Raw genomic sequence first — 19,161 nt, forward strand, 5'->3', positions numbered from 1 at the left:
AAAACCTTGAGACGGGCCAAGGAGGACGATCCGGAGACCGGGAGCTGAGACGCAACGGGCTCGGGGTACCGCCCAATATTCCCATCAGGACCGGCGAGGAGAACCGATCGATCCGACCGGATGGAGGAAAAGATGCTGAACTGTGCCATCTATTGGAAGAAGATGAGGAAACATCCCAGATCTTGCGAGTCCCATCAGTGAAACCGAATGGCCATCGCAAGAGGGGGGCTTGTGGGATGTATTTACCCATGCATCCGAGCCCTACCTCAAAACTGTGCAGTACTGACATGAAAACATCATGATGGCCAGAGCTTCCCAGAAAATGCACAGGGAAATGCAGGAAGAATAGGCTGCCACCCATTTTTGCCGATGTTATGGGCACAGAAGGACACTGCCTAAAACCACCATTGGACTACCCGCACAGTAGTCTGAAACCATTGGGAATGGCAATGCTGATTGCCAAATGCAACCTAGAATTGTGGGGAATTCATTCTTCAATCCCAAAAATGGGTGCAGTACCAGTACTCACCACTATCCAAAAGCCGGCGTTTTAAAACCACCCTGTGTTCCTCTGAAGGCAAGCCAAAGTGTCTATTTTAAACATTGCAACATGTGCAAAATATTCACTGAACACCAGCAGACATTTGGCAGAATGAGGTTTTGTGTGCTTACAAAATCTGGGAAATGAAGAGCCCAAAACAGTGCTTATAACAAAACTGCTATGGAGTCAGCAGTTTAAGTTGCACTGGATTTAAAGACACTAAAATCGAAAATGTTTAGATTAAATGAGTGACCTATGTTTGGTGTCACATGCCTTTGTAACTGTTGAAATGTCATAGTTTTGCACTTAGAATCAGCATTCTAGCTGCATATGTAAAAATGTTTAGTTTTATTTGAATGCAGGAACTGGGGAACAAAAAGTGACATTTTATCTGAAACCTGGCTTAAGGAACAACTGGAAAAACCAGAAATTCAACCTTGTGCTGAGGGTAAACCACACCCCTTTGGAGCCAGAACATAACTTTAAAAAGATGAATAACTCATAGAGCGGACATGTGAAAATTTTATAAATGATACCACAATTCTTGTGATTTTTCTGCCCACAGTTTAAGAGGTTTTTAGAACCGGTGGTATGTTCAGGGGGGTGTCAGCGGAAAAGTGGATATAACTCTAAAGGTATGCATGTTAAAAATCTGAAACTTCATCAGTTAATGTCCATACTCCCTGCGCACATGTATGTAAAGTTGGGTCAATGTCAGAAATTGAAAAATCAGTTAAAAAGTCAATTATGTGCCATTTCTGAATGCAAGCTCTTAGAAACAGCAGATTTGGACAGAGACATGGCTAAATTCAGCCACACCATGTATATGTAATTTCAAGCAACTGTGTAACTGTGAAATATGTCTTTTATTATCAAATATAGAATGTGTGCAATCTGACAGAGGAGTGTCCTAACTGCAAGCCATAAAATGACATCCCTCTGACTCACAGTTCATTCCCCAATCAAATGATAAATGGAAGTTTGACCAATTAGAAGCTGAGAGAGAGGTAGGGTCAGTGATGCTAGAACACACCCACATTCTAAACACATAAAAGCAGACAGACAGGACAGATAGGGACCTTCAATTTTATCTGCAGCTGGAAGCTCTGCCGGAAAAATCCATACTTACCTCCATCAACCTCCAGAAAGCCAAACTAGAGACGTCAATCTATCCAGAACTAAGAGACCAGACCAGAGAGAAAGCAGTGCTGTACCCAGAGAGACCCAGACCAGCAGAGAGAGCTGACCCAGATCACTGTGAAGTGCAGAGGCCAGACCAGACCAGACCAGAGTCCAGTTTAAAACCCTGACCAGATCCGTGACGAGGCCCATTTAATTCAAGAATATAGTGTGAGTACCCAGCAGAACTGTGTAGAACCAATCTCCTAGTTAAAATAATATAATTCAATCTATTAACCTAAGTAGAACTGCCTGATAGATCCAAATCTGTCACCTGTCATTCATTTGCAAAGCTGTCACTTGTCATTTTCTAGTTGCAAGCTGCACGTGTCTTTTTGAACTTTAAAATTTCAAATCTGAAAAACGACCTTTATTTAATCGCTCATATCTCCGCAACCGTTTGTGCTAGAGACTTGCAGTAACTTTCATTTGGAAGATGAGATCCTAGGCCTTCCTAGGACCCCAAAACGATAGAGATAGTCCTTGTGGTTCCTCTGTAATAGCGCTCGGCGCATCCGCGAATTTTACCGCGATTTGCACATTTCTCCTCATGTAAAATCGGCTGCTGCTTGCCTTCCATTTGCCAGAAATTCGTTTAACCTGCTAACTATCCCTGCATCATTGCTAGAGTGAGCCAGAGCTAATATTAACTAGATACCATTCACCCTGAACCTCTGAAAGGGAATTAAAAGCATTTTAGCATATTTTTTTAATTCATTGCCAGCACATATCAAAGCAATTTGGGCCTGTGTTTTCAAACTTCTGTAGTCTAAGCTTGCTGGGGTGAACTGAATCACATTTGATTGCATTTCTGAGAACTGTGTGTTTTCCTTCCATTTCCTTGCCTTGCATCAAGGGGGGGAGGGGATTGCCAGAGAAAAGTGATTACATTGTTTTGTTGAAATCATATTGAGTATTTCTATACTGCATTTCATTCATTCAACCTTGCATCTATTTGAACTCTATAAAGCATTCTGTACCACCTTCTTCTTTTGTTCCTATTCACCTGTGTGCTACCTTATCCATTTCATGTCAACTCATTAGTGATTATAAGAAGTGTGCTAGTGCCAGATTCTCCGTTGTTGATCTTTATCATATCAGATTAAGTGTGCTATTCAATTATTAATTTATTATAAAGTGTGATATATATATATTTTAAATTATCAAATAAACCTTTTAAACTTGCAAAACAGAACTACTTCTTGGCTCAGTGGGGTCAGGGGGATTCCAAGAGAGGGGTGTTATATAGGGGTAGTCATCCAGAACGCATGAACTGGACATAAAGATATATCAATAAGGGTTTTCATTCAGTATTCTAGACTAGGCGTTAACTTAGCTGTAGTGCTGAATTGAATCCTCTTACACTCCTTTGTATTCATGCACACACGCATGGGCACAAATGCCGGTGTTTGTCCTCTTCATTGTCCTCTTCTTCTGGGGCGCAGGCCTCCACAGCCACTTCCCGTTCCTCATCGGCTGATGCACAAGGGAAATATCTGGACAGCAAAGACATGGAGGAAGTACTTACACAAGTTTGGGACTTATGGGGTTTTCAGAGCCATGCAGAGTGGCTTGTTACCAGGCAACCTGTTACATATCACAGGAATTATCTGCTCGCATGAATTTTATGAAATGCCAGAGAAACTTGTAATGACAAGAAGTGTGTTCTCGGTGTGGGTTATTGCAGTCATAATTTCTTATAGAGCTGAATTACAAAAAAACACAAATTACATAATAAAGCCACATGACAACACTTACATCCTGGTATCTAGTCAATTCATCTAAAACCATTCCATCTAATACCATTCCATCGAAATGTTTCCATCTAAAATAATGTCCATCTAATGCATGTTTTTGGGGGTAAAGGGTTAATTTTTGTTCAGGTGTATTTTAAAGGGTGAAAAAACAGGGGTTTAGGGGGGACACCCCAAAAAAACAATAATGCATTAGATGGAAATGTTTTCGATGGAAAAATTTTGATGGAATGGCATTAGATGCAATGGTTTTAGATGACCATAAACCGTACATCCTTATAGCAATATGTTAAGGCAAAAGAATATGATTGTGGCTTTAATTTTCACATACTGAATGGTAAACTATTATGTGCCGGAAGGCAAGATAATGCCAAACTGAAAGATCTAGTTAACTCCACTGTACTTTCAGTGATTTAAGACAGGTAATAAAAGAAGTTGTGTAATAAACAAAGATAGATATGCAGATTATGTGTCACAAATGTACAGCTCATTGTTATTCATAAGGTTACAAACATTTGATTAGTGACTAAAAGCACCTTTTTTTTTGCAGGTCAAGATTTAATGATTTTAGTGAAAACATTTGGCTGTGCCAGAGATAATCAGCTGCTTCCATGCTATTTGCATGGAAGCATTATTTATCTGAATGGCCCAGGGAGTCTTAAAAGGGGTCAGTTTGTATTCTAGGTGCATATGTTTGCAGGTTGACCTTCCCACCATTTACTTCTTAAATTGCTCTACTTAGACTTATCAGGGCTATACTCACTCTCTTTTCAGTAACTCACAGTGGACATTTTCTGCTGCATAGATGAGAATGGTGTTGAAGGCCCCAGTGTGATTGGCTGAGGAGCATAGCTCTTGGGAAAAGGTAAAAATACACACCGCACTATGCAGGAAAGTGTTATTGAGCTCTACTACAATTGGGAGTAGTGCAGGTTGTGCTTTTAGACACACGGTGTCATTGTTATGATGTAGATAAGCTTTATTTACATACATACAGGGGTTCCAGTTTCTCTTAGTTATATACAAGGAGACAGACCACCCACCGGCCATCCTCACACACACACACACCAGCTCACTCAGGCCCCCAACTGACACTCACAGAACGCTCAACAGCAAACACTCATCAACATTCTCCTGCGCTGTCAGTCATTCCAAGCACCAACATTCTCTGAGCATACATAGATGGCCAGCAGGACAGGACATTTAAACATCACAACAGTTATATGTAAACAAAAATATCCATATGCTGGTGCGAAGGAATGGTGCTGTATAAAAACTTGCGCGCTACAAACCATTTTTGAGCATCTGCACGTAAAATGTCCTGCAAAGCCATTTTGAAAAGTTGGCCACCCTATTCATTTGGGGTTGGTTGCTGTTTTGTCTGTTGGAATGTGATTGTGCTTTGTGTTGCTGCACTTCTGTCTCCGTGTCGCATTCGGATCTCTCCCCGTTGCTGCTCTGGTATGCCTCATGAAGTAAGTACTAGGAGAAGTAAGAGAGGACGTGGAGGTAATGCTCTGATTACTTACCAGTAATCTTCATTACTCCTAGTCCCACTCTTCCTTGTCACAGTACTGACGACCCTCTTCTCCCTCCCTGCAGGGAGGGTCCCGTGCTCCAGTTTGTATATGTTGAACTGTGAATTGAGGGTTAAGGGGAGGAGTTATTCAAAAGAAAATAGAAGAATTTCCTGTGAAGTAAGTCATGTGACGGGGAAGAGTAGGACTAGGAGTAATGAAGAGTACTGGTAAGTAATCAGCGCATTACTTCATTTAATAGGATTAGATGTATTTTCGGCATGTGCACTTCATCCAAAACGCGCCCGTAAATGTAACCCTCTGTCAAATGTGTGTCCTTAAACTTACTGTTTTGCCCAATTGTATTATTAGCTGTACATAATTTGCATCGGTACCTGCTAGTCACCCTAGCTGAGCTGATGCCCCCGCTTATTACTGAACTCACGACTCAGGCGAGAAGTCTGCAAATAATGTAACGTGACGGAGAAAATAAGGATTCACAATTGCTCAGATTAGAATACCCCCTCATGGGCACCGCCCCCCAGGGTCACAGTAAGAAGTACGTAAAGGGGAAGGACGTGTAAAACACGTGATTGTGTGGCATGGTAGGTCCGTTTCTCTAATGTGGAGCACTCATCACCTTGTGTCCTTGGACATCAGCGCTCGCTTTAGCTCGTTTGGCACTTGGATGAGCCATGGCTGGTTTGGTAGATTTTCAAAACGAGGAGGAAGTGCGTGAATATTTGACAAATGTGGGTACTGAGTATAGCTACCAGTGCTACAAGGAGAAGGACCCAAATGGTAAGGTTGCTAGCTAGTATGCATGTTTGTGGCACTTATTCCTCGGCTTAATCTGACGAGTGAATCTTTAAAGTGAGAGAAGTCAGATGTTTTTGGAGAACAGGTCCCTTGTACGTCACTGCCGAGTTACTGGTGTTTAAAGTTGTTTGAGATGGCAAATTCGTTATAGTCTTTTTGAGGATTTTGACGAGTTGGGGTTGAATGCCTTGATTATTTACCGGTAATCGTCATTAGTCATACTCCTCCTCGTCCCAGTAATGACCTTTGAGAATGCTCTGCCCTCCCAGGAACGTTTTTATCCAAGCCTTTTTTCACTGACTCTAGGTAGGTAGAACTCCCCCTCCCTACCCAGGATGACTCAGTTCCATACACAAGCAAAGTCATGGAGCACTTCACCCCCAGGAGGTGGAGAGAAGGGAGGTCCGTACTGGGGCGAGGAAGAGAAGGACTAGGTGTAATGAAGATAACCGGTAAGTAATCAGGGCATTACCTCCATGTCACTCTTCCTCGTCCCATTACTTACCTTTCAGATGTACCAAGTCCCAGGTAAACGGGCAAGGGGCCCATGCAATAAGTACCACACAAACACTGGGTCCAATGCTCAACCATCCCACTACCATGTAATTGCCAATTCCGAAAAAAAAAACAGGCAATGTAAGACACAACGTGACACAGATCGCAGAACCCCCACCCCAAAGGAGGTAGATCGGGACCATACTACATACAATAAATTTGGAAGGGCAGAACCAGGTGCCAGCTCTGCTGGTGGCCAAAAGAGGAACTCACCCACCCAATCGTGGACTGTACTGTACTACGCCCCTGGGGACCGGTCAGTGTTATCGTAAGGCATGAGCATCGGAGAAGCCATCCATCCACCAATGGTCGCCATGGACACCTTTTGAACAAAACCCCTCTACCCCTCCAAGGGGACCAGAAAGTGGCCATCACTTCATGGCCTTGCATGCGTAAGAGGTATTGAAAAACCACATGGTACACATCCATGTAATGGCAAGACCCGAAAGGAAGCCAGAAGAATAATTTCCTGCGGCAGGTAGGATCAAGGGGGAACCAAGTGAACAATGCTGGGTTCCCCCCGAAGCAGAAGTGCCTCCTCGCCAACCCCCCCCACCCCCCCAAAGAGGAGCACCCGGAGCCTGCCCAACCTACAGGCCGATGCGATTGCAACCAGAAAGGAAGTTTCCAGAGTACAATCAATAGTAGCAGTGGGTTCAAAAGGTGCAAACCCCAAGGAGGGAACACCCGCTAGCTCTACAGGCTTGCCCCACCGCCTAGAGGAGGTGAACAACAAAGTCAGAAAGCCCAAGCAGTTGCCCACCGTGAACGTAAGGTGGACACCGCCAGGCACCTTGTCTCACAACACCATGGAGGAACTGTACATGGGCAGGCAGCCCAAACTAGGGCTGTCAGATTCCAACCCCCACACTAGACATTTCCCAGTGGAGGTTATAGGTTCTAATCGGTTATAGGTTCTAATCGTGGAAGGCCAACCAGGTTTCTGGACCGCAACCGCTATGTGAATCAAAAACCTAGACCATGCAAACCCACACCCCTGTCGCTGGGACTAGAGGAACACTGCCTGAGGCTACGCATCCTGACAACGCTGTCCCAACAGAGTGTCCTTCAGCCCCGACCGCTGGTGTCTGTTACAAGAATGAGCTGAATCGCAGGGGACATGTATGCCCCCATTCGGAAGAGAGAAGGGGAGTTCCACCAGAGGTGATCCCTTCCCAGGGTGTTCTTGAAGAGAACCAAGATGACGGAATCACAGGAATCTAGGTTCCAATGCGTGACGTCTCGAGAGCAGGCATGCCCACGGAACCAGGAACACACGAGGCCCTAGGACTCAAAGAGTTACCAAGTCTTCTTGCAATTCCTGCAGAGGAGAATGTACAACAATTCCTGGAACCTGCAGGTCCCGACTCCCGCTAGCTGTACACCCCCCACCGCCGTGCAGTTGGAGCCCCAATGAACAGGAACTTCCGGGAAGGAGTAAGTGGGAATGCGGAAGGTATATCAGCAAGACCCATCTGACAGAGCTAGGCCAACCTTGCACAGGTAATACAGCCCTGCTCACCAGGCCGTGGCCCTGCCCAGCCAGACGTCCAGGTAGGGGCAGACCTGGATGCCCTCCTGGTGCAGGGACACCACTTGGGGAGCCAGTAATCTCTGAAGCACCCCGGGTACCGAGTTGAGGTTGAAGTGAAGCCTTCGAAAATGGCAATGAATCCCGCCCACCGTGAGTCACAGAAACACTGTCAGTGTCAGAAGACTGGTACATAGAACCATGCCGCCTGGAGAACCATTGAGACCAGCCAATCACTCCTCAGGAAGACCTTCTTCAGCACACCCACCTCGCAATACCTGGACAGCACGAATGTGTCCAGGTCCCCAAAGTCCATGACGAGCCTGAACTTGTTTTTGCCTGGCCCTGGGACCAGCAAGAACTTTGAGCAGAACCCCAAGACCCACTGGAACCTTGACAACTGCCGTCTTCATCCGCAGGTCCTGGATGGCTGAGTGCACCGGCCAACCAAGACTTCCTATGCATGTGGGCACCTCCGGGGCTTGCCTAAGTGGAAGACTCCTTCTGTAACATGGCGCGTATTTGCCGGCCTCAAACACTTTGCGCACTGAAGCCTCCAAAGCGTCTCCAAACGGCCTATGCCCAGCAAATGGAATTTTAAGTGCTGCAAGCTGCTGGGCGCCTTCCGTTCTCTGAGGCACTTGTGATGTCTGCCTGAGACAGGCGTGCTCACAGCCAGCATCCTCCCTCTTACTCCAAAGTAGAAGAGGGTGGACATGAACACAACCTGCATTTGTACGGCCACCTGCGAACAATCTGACCCTTCATCCAAGGAACACGGAAGTCCCCAAAACCTTCTAGGACCATTGCTGCTGCGTAGACGCCATAGGCATCGGACCGAAAGGCTAAGGGGGAACCATAGAAGACTATCTCAGTCCCAGAGGGCCTCGTACTGTTTAGCCAACGTGGAGGCAATCCCAAACAGACTCGTGAGGACGACGCCCACATACTCAATCGCTCGAAGCCAGGCCGTTTCTGTTGACGGTGGGAAAACGTGGATAGGAACCTATGCATAGAACGTGCACAGTGTCATCCCATTAAGATCTTGCTCCTAACGTCTGAGATATGGCGAGAGCTGCCTTGGGGGTAGGCTTGCAGCAGCTTAACTTCAGACCGATGGATTGAACCACTGTTTCTCGCGCACAGAAACCCCTGGCCTGGGAAACTGCTCCAGGACCGTCTGTACTTGGAAATTCATAGAGACCAGTCTCTCCCTGTCCAGATCCGTACTGGTGGAGTTTTACACCTTCCTGCATGGAGGAGAGAGAAGCCTTTGCGTTCATGGGAATCCACCGTCGAAGAGGAGGAGGAAAGGGAACAGGAGAAAGGAGAATGCAAAAAACACTTCCCCCCCACCCTCTGAGTGTTCTGCCAAAACGTCCATAAGAAAAACCTCCATGCTCTTAATGGATCAAGAGCAGGTGTCTACTGCAGCCTTTCATCACGTCATCCAAGCATGCCCAAGAGTAGGCAGAAGGCCCAAGCCAGGCGTACTGTCATCGCACAGAGCAGTACATCCCCAATGTGCCATAAGAACAACCAATCCAGAGGTTGGCAAGGCAACCCTCCAGTTCATAGCGCAGTACCCCATTGGAGGATCCACAACATGACTACCTCCGAACCACAATGTTTAGGCGCCGCTATGACCCAGATGCCTGCTACTGCCCAGAGGCCTGCGGCGTGGCCAAGTAATGAGTTGGGGGCCAAGCTTTCAATGGTATGCAGGCAAAAAACACCCGATTCTGTTCCTGCTGGGGGAAAGCTCACTAGCCACCACTGGCGTACAGCGATCCCAGCTGCAGACGGAGCCCCCCATAGGGCATATGACAGCCACCAAAGTGTGTGAGTTGCAAGGCAGGGGGAGGGGAAGTGCTGCTTCCAGAAGACTCGCCTCCCCCCTAGCAACTGGGAGCAGCAGAGTCACGTCATCAAGACGTGCGCCCTGGACACCGGAACCGGGAGTAGCAGCAAGCTTTGCCTGTCCAAGAATGAATGCACAGTTAATCAATCCTGCCGTCCCCAGTAACACTCCCCTCCCACCACCGAAAGCGCAGAGATCCTATCCTACGAAATGGCCATATTGCATGCCCATGCAAAGATGCAACCCTCATCCAGGGAGCAGGCCCAAAACCGGCCCTGGAACAGCTGGAACTCCGGGACTCACTCAGCACAGGGAAAGCCATACCAGAGCCGGAAACTCTCCGGATCCCAACATGCCGCTGATACTGGCTCACCACCGCCAGACCCCGCAGGAGGTCTGGCAGGCATCCTCGAGTCCTGACAGCTTTTCATCCATGCATAAGGTCACCAGGACAAGGGTCTCCAGCAGTTGCTCCCTGTGTACCCCATAACAGTAAGAGGCCGGAAACCTGGCAGGAACAAAAGGAACTGAGGAATCGTGGGTGGGCAGGGAGGGGGGGGGGAGTTATACCTCCTTAGCAGGGGCAGAACCAGCAAAGAAAAGGCTCTGAAAAAAAGCTTCATGGGAGGGCAGAGCCTTCTCAAAGGTAATTACTGGGAGGAGGAAGAGGGACGTGGAGATTATGAATTGTTCCACGCAGGCAGCAGTGTCCAAATCGGGGAGATCTGAATAATAATCTAATCTACTTTTTAATATAAAGCAAACTTGTAAAGCGCTCCTTCACCAGCAAGGGCATCATGGTGCTGACAGGTCTGGTACAAACCAGAGAGAGCAGCAGTTAGGCTCTAAAAAGATAGGTCTTCAGAGCATGGCAGAAAGAGAGGTGATCCTCAAGTGCCCGGAGGGACAGAGGAACAGAGTTCCACAGAGAAGCCTACGCCACGGAAAAATAATGGCCGCCTACACGAGGCAGGCTTAAAGGGACAGTTCACTTTTAAATTGTTTTGCCTCAAAAGATGGGCTATGATAAAAAATATTTTAAACAAAGTTCCTATGTACATTTTTTAGCAAATGAGGCTCAAACTCAAACATTTCAAGCACTAGGATGCATCGATTTTGTGAAATGAATGAGCCTCCTAGTGCTTGTGTTAAGCTCTGCCCTCGCGGCAATAATGAAGCAAAAGCCGGCTGTAATAAACAAAAGCTACCAGTAGGTGGCTTTTGCTTCATTATTGCCGGGGAGCAGAGAATGCAGTCAGCATCCTTCCTGCCGTCTGCTGCTGGTTAAGTGTATTTTAAAATAGTTTTTTTTGTTCTTGAAAGAAAACCACAGCAGTTATAAATACAACGTTGTTGTATTGATCATTGCAGTGGCTATCGCTTTGAGTCTCCTGGGCTCCCCGGGTCGGGGGAGCCCGGGAGACTCAAACTGAAAGCCACTGCAGTCATAAATACAATGTTGTTGTATCTATGATGTCTGTGGTTTTGTTTTTCGGGATCTTCGGCTTGGGCGAGCTCGGGAAACTTAAAAAGAACACAGAGGCAATTATAAATACAACTGCGTTGCATTTATTATTGCAGTGTCTTTCGCTTTGAGTCTACCAGGCTCCCCCGACCCCGGGAGACTCAAAGTGAAATCAACTGCAATCATAAACAAGGCATAAAATAAGCGGTATCGCACCGCAATTTGCGATTAGATACCGCTGGTTTGCGTTTTAAATTTAATATGTCGCAGAAACTGCGATATGATTTATGGCACCGAGCGCAGAGTTTAAAAGGCACAGATTACTGTCTGTTTATTTAAACTCTGCGCTCGGTGCACTGACGGTGTGCAGGCAGCAGCTCCCGGGCTGGGCTAAATACATTGTATCAATGTATGAGCCCAGCCCGGAAGCAGCGTTGAAGTCACATGGAGAAGACTTCAACAGGAACACCCCGGCTCCACTCGCAGACCCGGCTTCCATCCAAGGTAAGGAGTCATGCTGGGGTGCTTAGTGGAGGAGGGGGAGCCCCTTGTCTGCGGGGCTGGGTGTTAGCAAGTGGCCATGAGAAATATTAATTCCAGCCCCACAGTAAAATGGCATGCTGGCAGATCGCCTTTCAAATATTCTTTCCTTCTCATGATTCACGAGAGGGAAGGAATATTTGAAATGCCCTCTACAAACAGGCTATGTTATTACTGCAGGCCTGGGTGCTTAGAAAGTGGCTGGAAATAATATTTCTACCGAACGGACGGGAGAAATATTATTTCTGCCACTTTCCAAGCACCCAGGCCTGCAGTAATAACGTGGCCTGTTTGCAGAGGGCATTTTCAATTTTTTCTTCAGTCTCGTGATTAAAGCTTTAATCACATGACTGGAAAAAAATGGACGGGGGAAATATTATTTCTGCCACTTTCCAAGCACCCAGGCCTGCAGTAATAACATAGCTTGCTTGCAGAGGGCATTTTTTTCAGTCATGTGATTAAAGCTTTAATCACGAGACTGAACAAAAAATTGAAAATGCCCTCTGCAAACAGGCCACGTTATTACTGCAGGCCTGGGTGCTTAGAAAATGGCTGGAAATAATATTTCTCTCGCCCGAATGGCCGGGAGAAATATTATTTCTGCCAATTTCCAAGCACCCAGGCCTGCAGCATACTTGCCAACATTTTGTGGCCAAAAAGATGTAGGATTTTTCAAGTTTCAAAACTAATGCTTTGCATAACAATTACATCACAGGAAAATACAAAACATACATTGTTGGCACCACTGGAGCGTTTTAAAATACACAACCCACCCAACAGCACTAGATGGAAAGATGTTCAAATGTTAAAAATGTATAATTCTGAACTTATGTTAACACCAATTACCTACCTTCACAGAAGGTAATCACACAGAGCTGGTAGGCAACGTTTGTCGCTGCTCTGTAGCAGTAGCCCGGGCAATACATATTCATTCCTGCAGTGCAAGATAAATAACTGAACAACATGGAGACTGATACCTTCCTCCAGTCTGATATGCAGATGATGTGCGATGGTGGCACGCTCTGCCACTTGCCTTCACTGGTGGTTCACCTAAGGCCTGTCCCGGCCAGAGTGCAGGGCAAAGTCATGTAGCTGTCCGGTCACTGGATTGGTCTGAGCCATCACTCTGCACAGAGCGTTGAACTGAAAAATGTTTACAGAGCTTTTTTTATCAGAACTATTTATGTAGTCCATTCATGCAGTGAACCTTTATATTTTACACTCATTGCACGAATGTATTACTTCAGAGGTACATAGAAATGCTGTTTCGAATTGTGTCCTCCCACGTATTCCTCATCTTAGATATATCCTTACCTTTTAGGTTTCGCCTCAGAAATTTTTTTCTCTTGTCCAGCAGAGGGCGCTCCACTCAAGGCCGCGGCGTCGATGTCCCTCGGCGGCATCCGTCGAGTATCAACGTCATCCCTCGTATAAAAGCCTTGAGCGCGCCCGTTGGCCTCAGTTCCGTTTTTTCCGTTAGCTTCGCTTCAGATCGAGTAAAACGGCGCTTCAGTATTTCGTGACAAAAAGCGATGTCGGCGTCTTCGAACCCTTCCACGCCGAAGACAGGCTTTAAAAAATGCCTAAGATGTGGAAAGAAAATGTCTTTGACACATAAGAACTGTCTATGGTGCCTCGGCCCCGACCACCGAACGGAAGACTGGTTCGTGCCAGTCGATGACCCACAAAGCCCTAAAAGAGCGTAGAGGTAAACTGGCGATGGGGGAGGGTGTTTCGAAGCCTACTTTAAAAAAGAAAGACTTGGACGAGTCTTCAAAATCTCATCGTAAAAGACATTCGAGAAGTAGATCGAGGAAATCTTCTTCGTCTTCGAAGAAAAGACGGCATCAATCTCCCTCATCCTCATCGACATCTTTGGAAGAGGTTGTAACATGCCCATCCAAACATGACTCTCCTAGGAAATGGGAAGCCTTTCGAGTATCCATGTTAAAATGTTTTGAGAACGCGGCCCAGACCCCCTCAAAAATAGCTAAGGAAGACCATGCTCCTGCTCACGAAAAAGGTGACAGAGGAAGGTCCAAAACAAGAAAGGCTCATAAAAAGACATTGAGAACGTCATCGAGGGATTCTTCTCGATCACCTCGTAAAACGCATCCTTCAGTGCATAAATCGAAGGCAGAGGGAAACAAAATGGCGTTGAAAGATCATACGCCATCGAAGTCGACATCGACGCCGTCGAAGACTTCGAAGCTCCTCGAGTCGACAACTCACTCGAAGGAAGCTATGTCGAGCTCCCGCTCGAAGACCACGAAGGTTCCTTCGACGGTTTCCACGGCTTCCTCGACGATTACATCGAGATCGTCAAAAGTTCCTTCGATATCGAAGGAAGTGGTTGAGACTACGGCGCCATCGATGCTTTCGTCGACGCCCAAGCCTCTATTGAAGGAAAGACCTGTAATGCCTGAAAAAGTTTTTCAACCTGAGAGTCGACATGAGTTTTTCAGGACCATGTCATCCATATATGAGGAGACTCATCAGAACAAGAGGAAGTGACCTCTGCTGGTGTTAGATATGGTACAAGACCTGTCCCAGAGGAATTAATTGATCCTCAATCAAGAATGAAAGACTTGCAAGAATATTTGCAAACGGCAAGTGGCCTGGATACTTCTCCAGAGTATGAATTTGACAAACCAGACCCATCAGAACAAGTGGATACGAGTTATAGAAGACTCATGGGCAGAGTTACAGAAGTTATGGGGTGGGGTACGAGTTCACCGTCAGTCATGATGATGACATGACAGATATATTATCTGGAACACCCCAACAAGACTCCAATTTACCCTTTCACGTTGCATTACAAAGAAGGGTCAATTCTGCATGGGAACATCCTGAAGCCATAGGGGCTGTGAATAGAAAGTTTGTGGCAATGTATAGACCTTGTACATCTGATCCAGAATACCTCAGTAAACATCCATCTCCGGAAAGCCTAGTAGTACAGGCAGCCACTTCCACAAAAAATGCTGCATACCCTACAATCCCTCCAGATAGGGACGATAAAGTGGATGCATGGTCCAGGAAAATCTTTACATCGGGCAGTATGGCTTTGAAGTCTAACAATGTAATCTGTACTTTAGCAAGGTTCTCTTATACCCTGTGGGACTGTATGTCAGCGGCAGCTGAACACATCCCAGAAGGCGAAGAGCGTGATGGCTTTCTAGCTATTATAAGGGATGGAAAGGAGGCTTCGGGAGTATGCCTTCAATCAGGACTGGACACAGCTGACAGCATCAGCAGGTCCATGGCGACTAGAACAGTGCTACGCAGATTTGTGTGGCTAAGAAAATATGGGTTTGCTCCTGATGTGCAATCCAGACTTCTTAATGTGCCCTTTGATGGCTCGAGGTTGTTCGGTAGCAAGGGAGATGAAAGTTTGGAGAAGCTACAGACCTCCAAAGAGGCAGCAAAATCTCTAAGTGCCGCTATAAGACAACCTCAGCAACGCCCCTACACAGGCTCATCTTCCTGGAGGGGTCGACCTTTTCGTTATTATTCCTCAATTGGAAGAGGAAGAGGGCAGGCAAATCAAAGAGGTCAAAGAAAATGTCCTCGGGGAAGAGGAAAAGGTGCTAGATCAGCCCCAGCAACGGCATCTGTGCCATCGGCCGCTGCTGCAGCTGCCGCAAAACCACTCTGAGGTTTTGACCCACAAGACCCTGGTGGGAGGCAGGATCTCACAGCATCTGAAACCTTCTGCCTTCCTTTTCTAAAGAAACCTCAGAACCATCCTCCGGAATACAACTCTGCCAAGCATCCGGATCTGCTCCTGTTGCAGGAAGTTTTAACCCTACTACAGAAAGGTGCAATAGAACATGTACCTGTAGCGGAGAGGAACAAGGGTTGGTATTCCCCATACTTCCTTATTCCAAAGAAAGACGGAGGACTGAGACCCATCTTGGACTTGAGAAACTTCAACAAGTTCCTAAGGAAGGACAAATTCAAGATGGTCACACTTTTTCAGATCTTTCAGGCTCTCCAACTCCAGGACTGGTTGGTATCATTGGACCTTCAGGATGCTTACTTTCATGTGCCAATCCATCTCAAGCACAGAAAGTACCTGAGGTTCGCGATTGGCAATTCTCACTATCAGTTTCGAGTTCTGCCATTCGGGTTGACCTCCGCCCCAAGAGTTTTCACCAAGTTGATGGCGGTGGTGACAGCAAGTCTCAGAAGAGGGGGGATTCATGTCTACCCCTATCTGGACGATTGGATTATCAGAGCATGTTCTCCAGAACAAGCCCTGGATCACCTGTCCAAGACTTGTCGTCACTTCCTTCACAAACTAGGTTTTTCTCTGAATTTAAAAAAGTCAAACATGATACCCTCACAAAAGCTCCAATTTAAGGAGCAGTCCTGGATTCCTGTTCGGGCAAGCCTCGCCTCCCGAAGAGAGAGCTCACCACATTCTGCAGATGGTGACAAAGTTTCAGAATGCCCAGAATCTTCTGGCCTTCGATTTTCTCAGGTTGCTCGGTCTGATGGCATCCTGCATTTTCCTGGTGCCAGAAGCCAGATTGAGAATGAGATCTCTTCAGTGGGCTCTCAGAACTCAATGGTCCCAGTTCTCAGGGGAAATGTCAGATCTACTGCAAGTCCCAGCCCAAGTAGCACAGGATCTTCAATGGTAGGCTTGCAGACATCATATCCTCAGAGGAGAATCTTTTTGGCAACCATGGCTGGAGATAACCGTAGTGACGGACGCCTCACTCACGGGGTGGGGACACCACATCAACGATCTGACAATCAGCGGACATTGGTCTCCATGGGAGTTCAAACTACATATCAATCTTCTGGAGTTGAGGGCAATCAGACCAGCGCTGAAGGCCTTTCTGCCCTCTGTATGGGGAAAGAATGTTCTGATAATGGCGGACAACACAGTGGCCATGTACTACCTCAACAAGAGAGGAGGAGTAGGGTCACTACCATTTTGCAGAGAGGCGATGCAACTCTGGTTCTGGGCAATACGAGAAGGGATCTCTCTATCGGCAATTCATCTAGCCGGAGAGCGAAACACAACAGCGGACGCTCTGAGCAGGCAGAGCACAGTCTCTCACGAGTAGGAGATAGCTCAGGAAGTCATTCAAGAGATCTTCACCCTTTGTGGATCCCCTCAAGTGGATCTGTTTGCGACCGGGGTCAACCGGAAGTGCGAACTGTACTACTCAAGGGAATTTCCCCCGAGACGAGCTCTGGGGGACGCGTTCGTGGTGGAATGGGAGTTCCCACTACTGTACGTGTTTCCTCCAATCCCTGTGATCCCTCAAGTAATCAGGAGGTTGAGAAAGTTCAGGAAGACCATGATCCTAATTGCTCCGGATTGGGCCAGGAGAACGTGGTACCCGGACCTTCTCGACATGTCCATCTGCCCTCCAATACGTCTTCCAAGAAGAGAGGATCTTCTCTCGTGACAGGAAGGTCATGTTCTCCATCCGAAGGTCAACATACTCAACCTTCACGCATGGCTTCTGAAAGGCTGAGATACAAGGATTGGGACCTTCCGGATGAGGTGATGGAGATTTTGCTTTCGGCCAGAAGGCCAGCAACTAAGTCTCTGTATCAGTGTCGTTGGAACAAGTTCAGTAGCTGGTGCAGAGAAAAGAATGTGAACCCTTTTCAGTGTAATATCCCCACAATTTTATCTTTTCTGTTACATTTGGCCAATCTGAGGCTCCAGGTTGGGACAATAAAGGGATATTTAGCAGCGCTATCCATCTTTAAGCGCTCTTCTGAAGAAGAATCTTACTTTAAAATACCTTTTGATAATTCAATTCCTAAAAGCTTTAAATGTTTTTCCCCCAATACCTTTCCAGGTTCCAGTGTGGGATCTAAAACTAGTTTTAAAATTTCTCACATGTATTCCATTTGAGCCCTTACATTCTTGCCCTTTAAGGCTCCTTACGTTAAAAACGATTCTTCTTGTAGCATTGACATCAGCCCGCAGGGTAAGTGAGTTGCATGCGCTTTCGAGCGGTCCTCCTCACACCATCTTTTAGGGTTAAACCTTCTTTCCTGCCAAAAATTGTTTCGGATTTTCATCTGTCACAAAAGATAACTTTGCCTACATTTTACCCTCCTCCTCATGCAAGCAAGGAAGAGGAAAGACTTCATAGACTATATCCCAGGAGAGCTCTTAGTTTTTACATCTCAAGATTTGTAAAGATTCGCCAGTGTGATCAAATTTTCGTGGGATACATTGGACGTAAACTGGGCCTTCCGGTAACAAAACAAACTTTATCCAGATGGATAATTTTAGCCATAACAGAATGTTATAGATTGGCAGGAAAAGAACCAACTGATGGACTAAGAGCTCATTCGACCAGGGGCATGGCTACTTGTACAGCATCATAAAGGGGTGTCCCTGTGCAAGATATTTGTGCAGCAGCCACATGGTCATCTATGCACACCTTTATAAAACATTATGCATTGGACTCGACTTCTTCTCAAGGGGGTCAGTTTGCAAAATCTGTACTACATTCTGTACATGATTAGAAAAGGATACTGTACTCCCACCTCCGATCCAAAACTGCTTTGGGAGTCTAAGATGAGGAATACGTGAGAGGACACAATCCATTCGAAGAACAAGTTACTTACCAACTGTAACGTTCTTTCGATTGGATGTTCCTCCCACATATTCCTCATCGACCCTCCCATCCTAACCCCACAGTACAGTTTACGTGTATTACACTGTAAACTCTTTTAGGGCTTGGGTCAAAAGAGGCATACCTAAAACGAAGTAAGATCCATGGACTATATTATACGAAAAAACAGAACTCAGGCCAACGGGCGTGCTCGAGGCTTTTATACGAGGGATGACGTCGATACTCGACGGATCCTGAGCACAGGAAACTAGAAAAGAAAGTTGCAGCCATTATGAAAACTCAGCCGGTGAAGTATTTATAATTGCTTTGCCTTTCATTTAACATTTTCTGTGCTTCCCTGGGATTGGGGAGCACAGAAAACATGAAGTGAAGGCAGCCTCATTGTATTTATAATTGCTGTGGTTTTCTTTCAAGAACAAAAAAACAATTAAAAAACACTTACCAGCAGCAGACGGCAGGAAGGATCCTGACTGCATTCTCTGCTCTCCGGCAATAATGAAGCAAAAGCCACCTACTGGTAGCTTTTGTTTTTTACAGCCTGCTTTTGCTTCATTATTGCCGTGAGGGCAGAGCTTAACACAAGCACTAGGAGGCTCATCCATTTAACAAAATGGGTGCCTCTGAGTGCTTAAAATTTTAGGGTTTGAGCCTCATTTGCTCAATTGTACATAAGAACATTGTTTAAAAATATGTTTATTATATATTTTTGATTATGGCCAGTTTTGACCCATCCAAAGATGGATAGCCAGCAGACGGGAGCGGCAACATTCCGCAGAGGCAGG

The 19,161-nt window shown here is 46.3% G+C and overlaps 1 protein-coding gene across 1 annotated transcript in view; it reads left to right on the forward strand.

Moving 5' to 3' along the window:
- Positions 1 to 5,599: 5,599 nt before the first annotated feature.
- Positions 5,600 to 19,161, forward strand: part of COA7 (cytochrome c oxidase assembly factor 7) — a 71,882-nt gene continuing 58,320 nt past the window's right edge. Inside the window, exon 1 of the mRNA XM_069642181.1 lies at positions 5,600 to 5,792. Within this exon, the coding sequence (XP_069498282.1) occupies positions 5,687 to 5,792 (106 nt within the window). The 5' untranslated portion in view covers positions 5,600 to 5,686. The remainder of the gene's footprint in view (positions 5,793 to 19,161) is intronic.

This window comes from Ambystoma mexicanum, chromosome 1q (assembly GCF_040938575.1).
Source record: "Ambystoma mexicanum isolate Mex_15411 chromosome 1q, UKY_AmexF1_1, whole genome shotgun sequence".
In the NCBI taxonomy this organism is placed as follows: Eukaryota; Metazoa; Chordata; class Amphibia; order Caudata; family Ambystomatidae; genus Ambystoma; species Ambystoma mexicanum.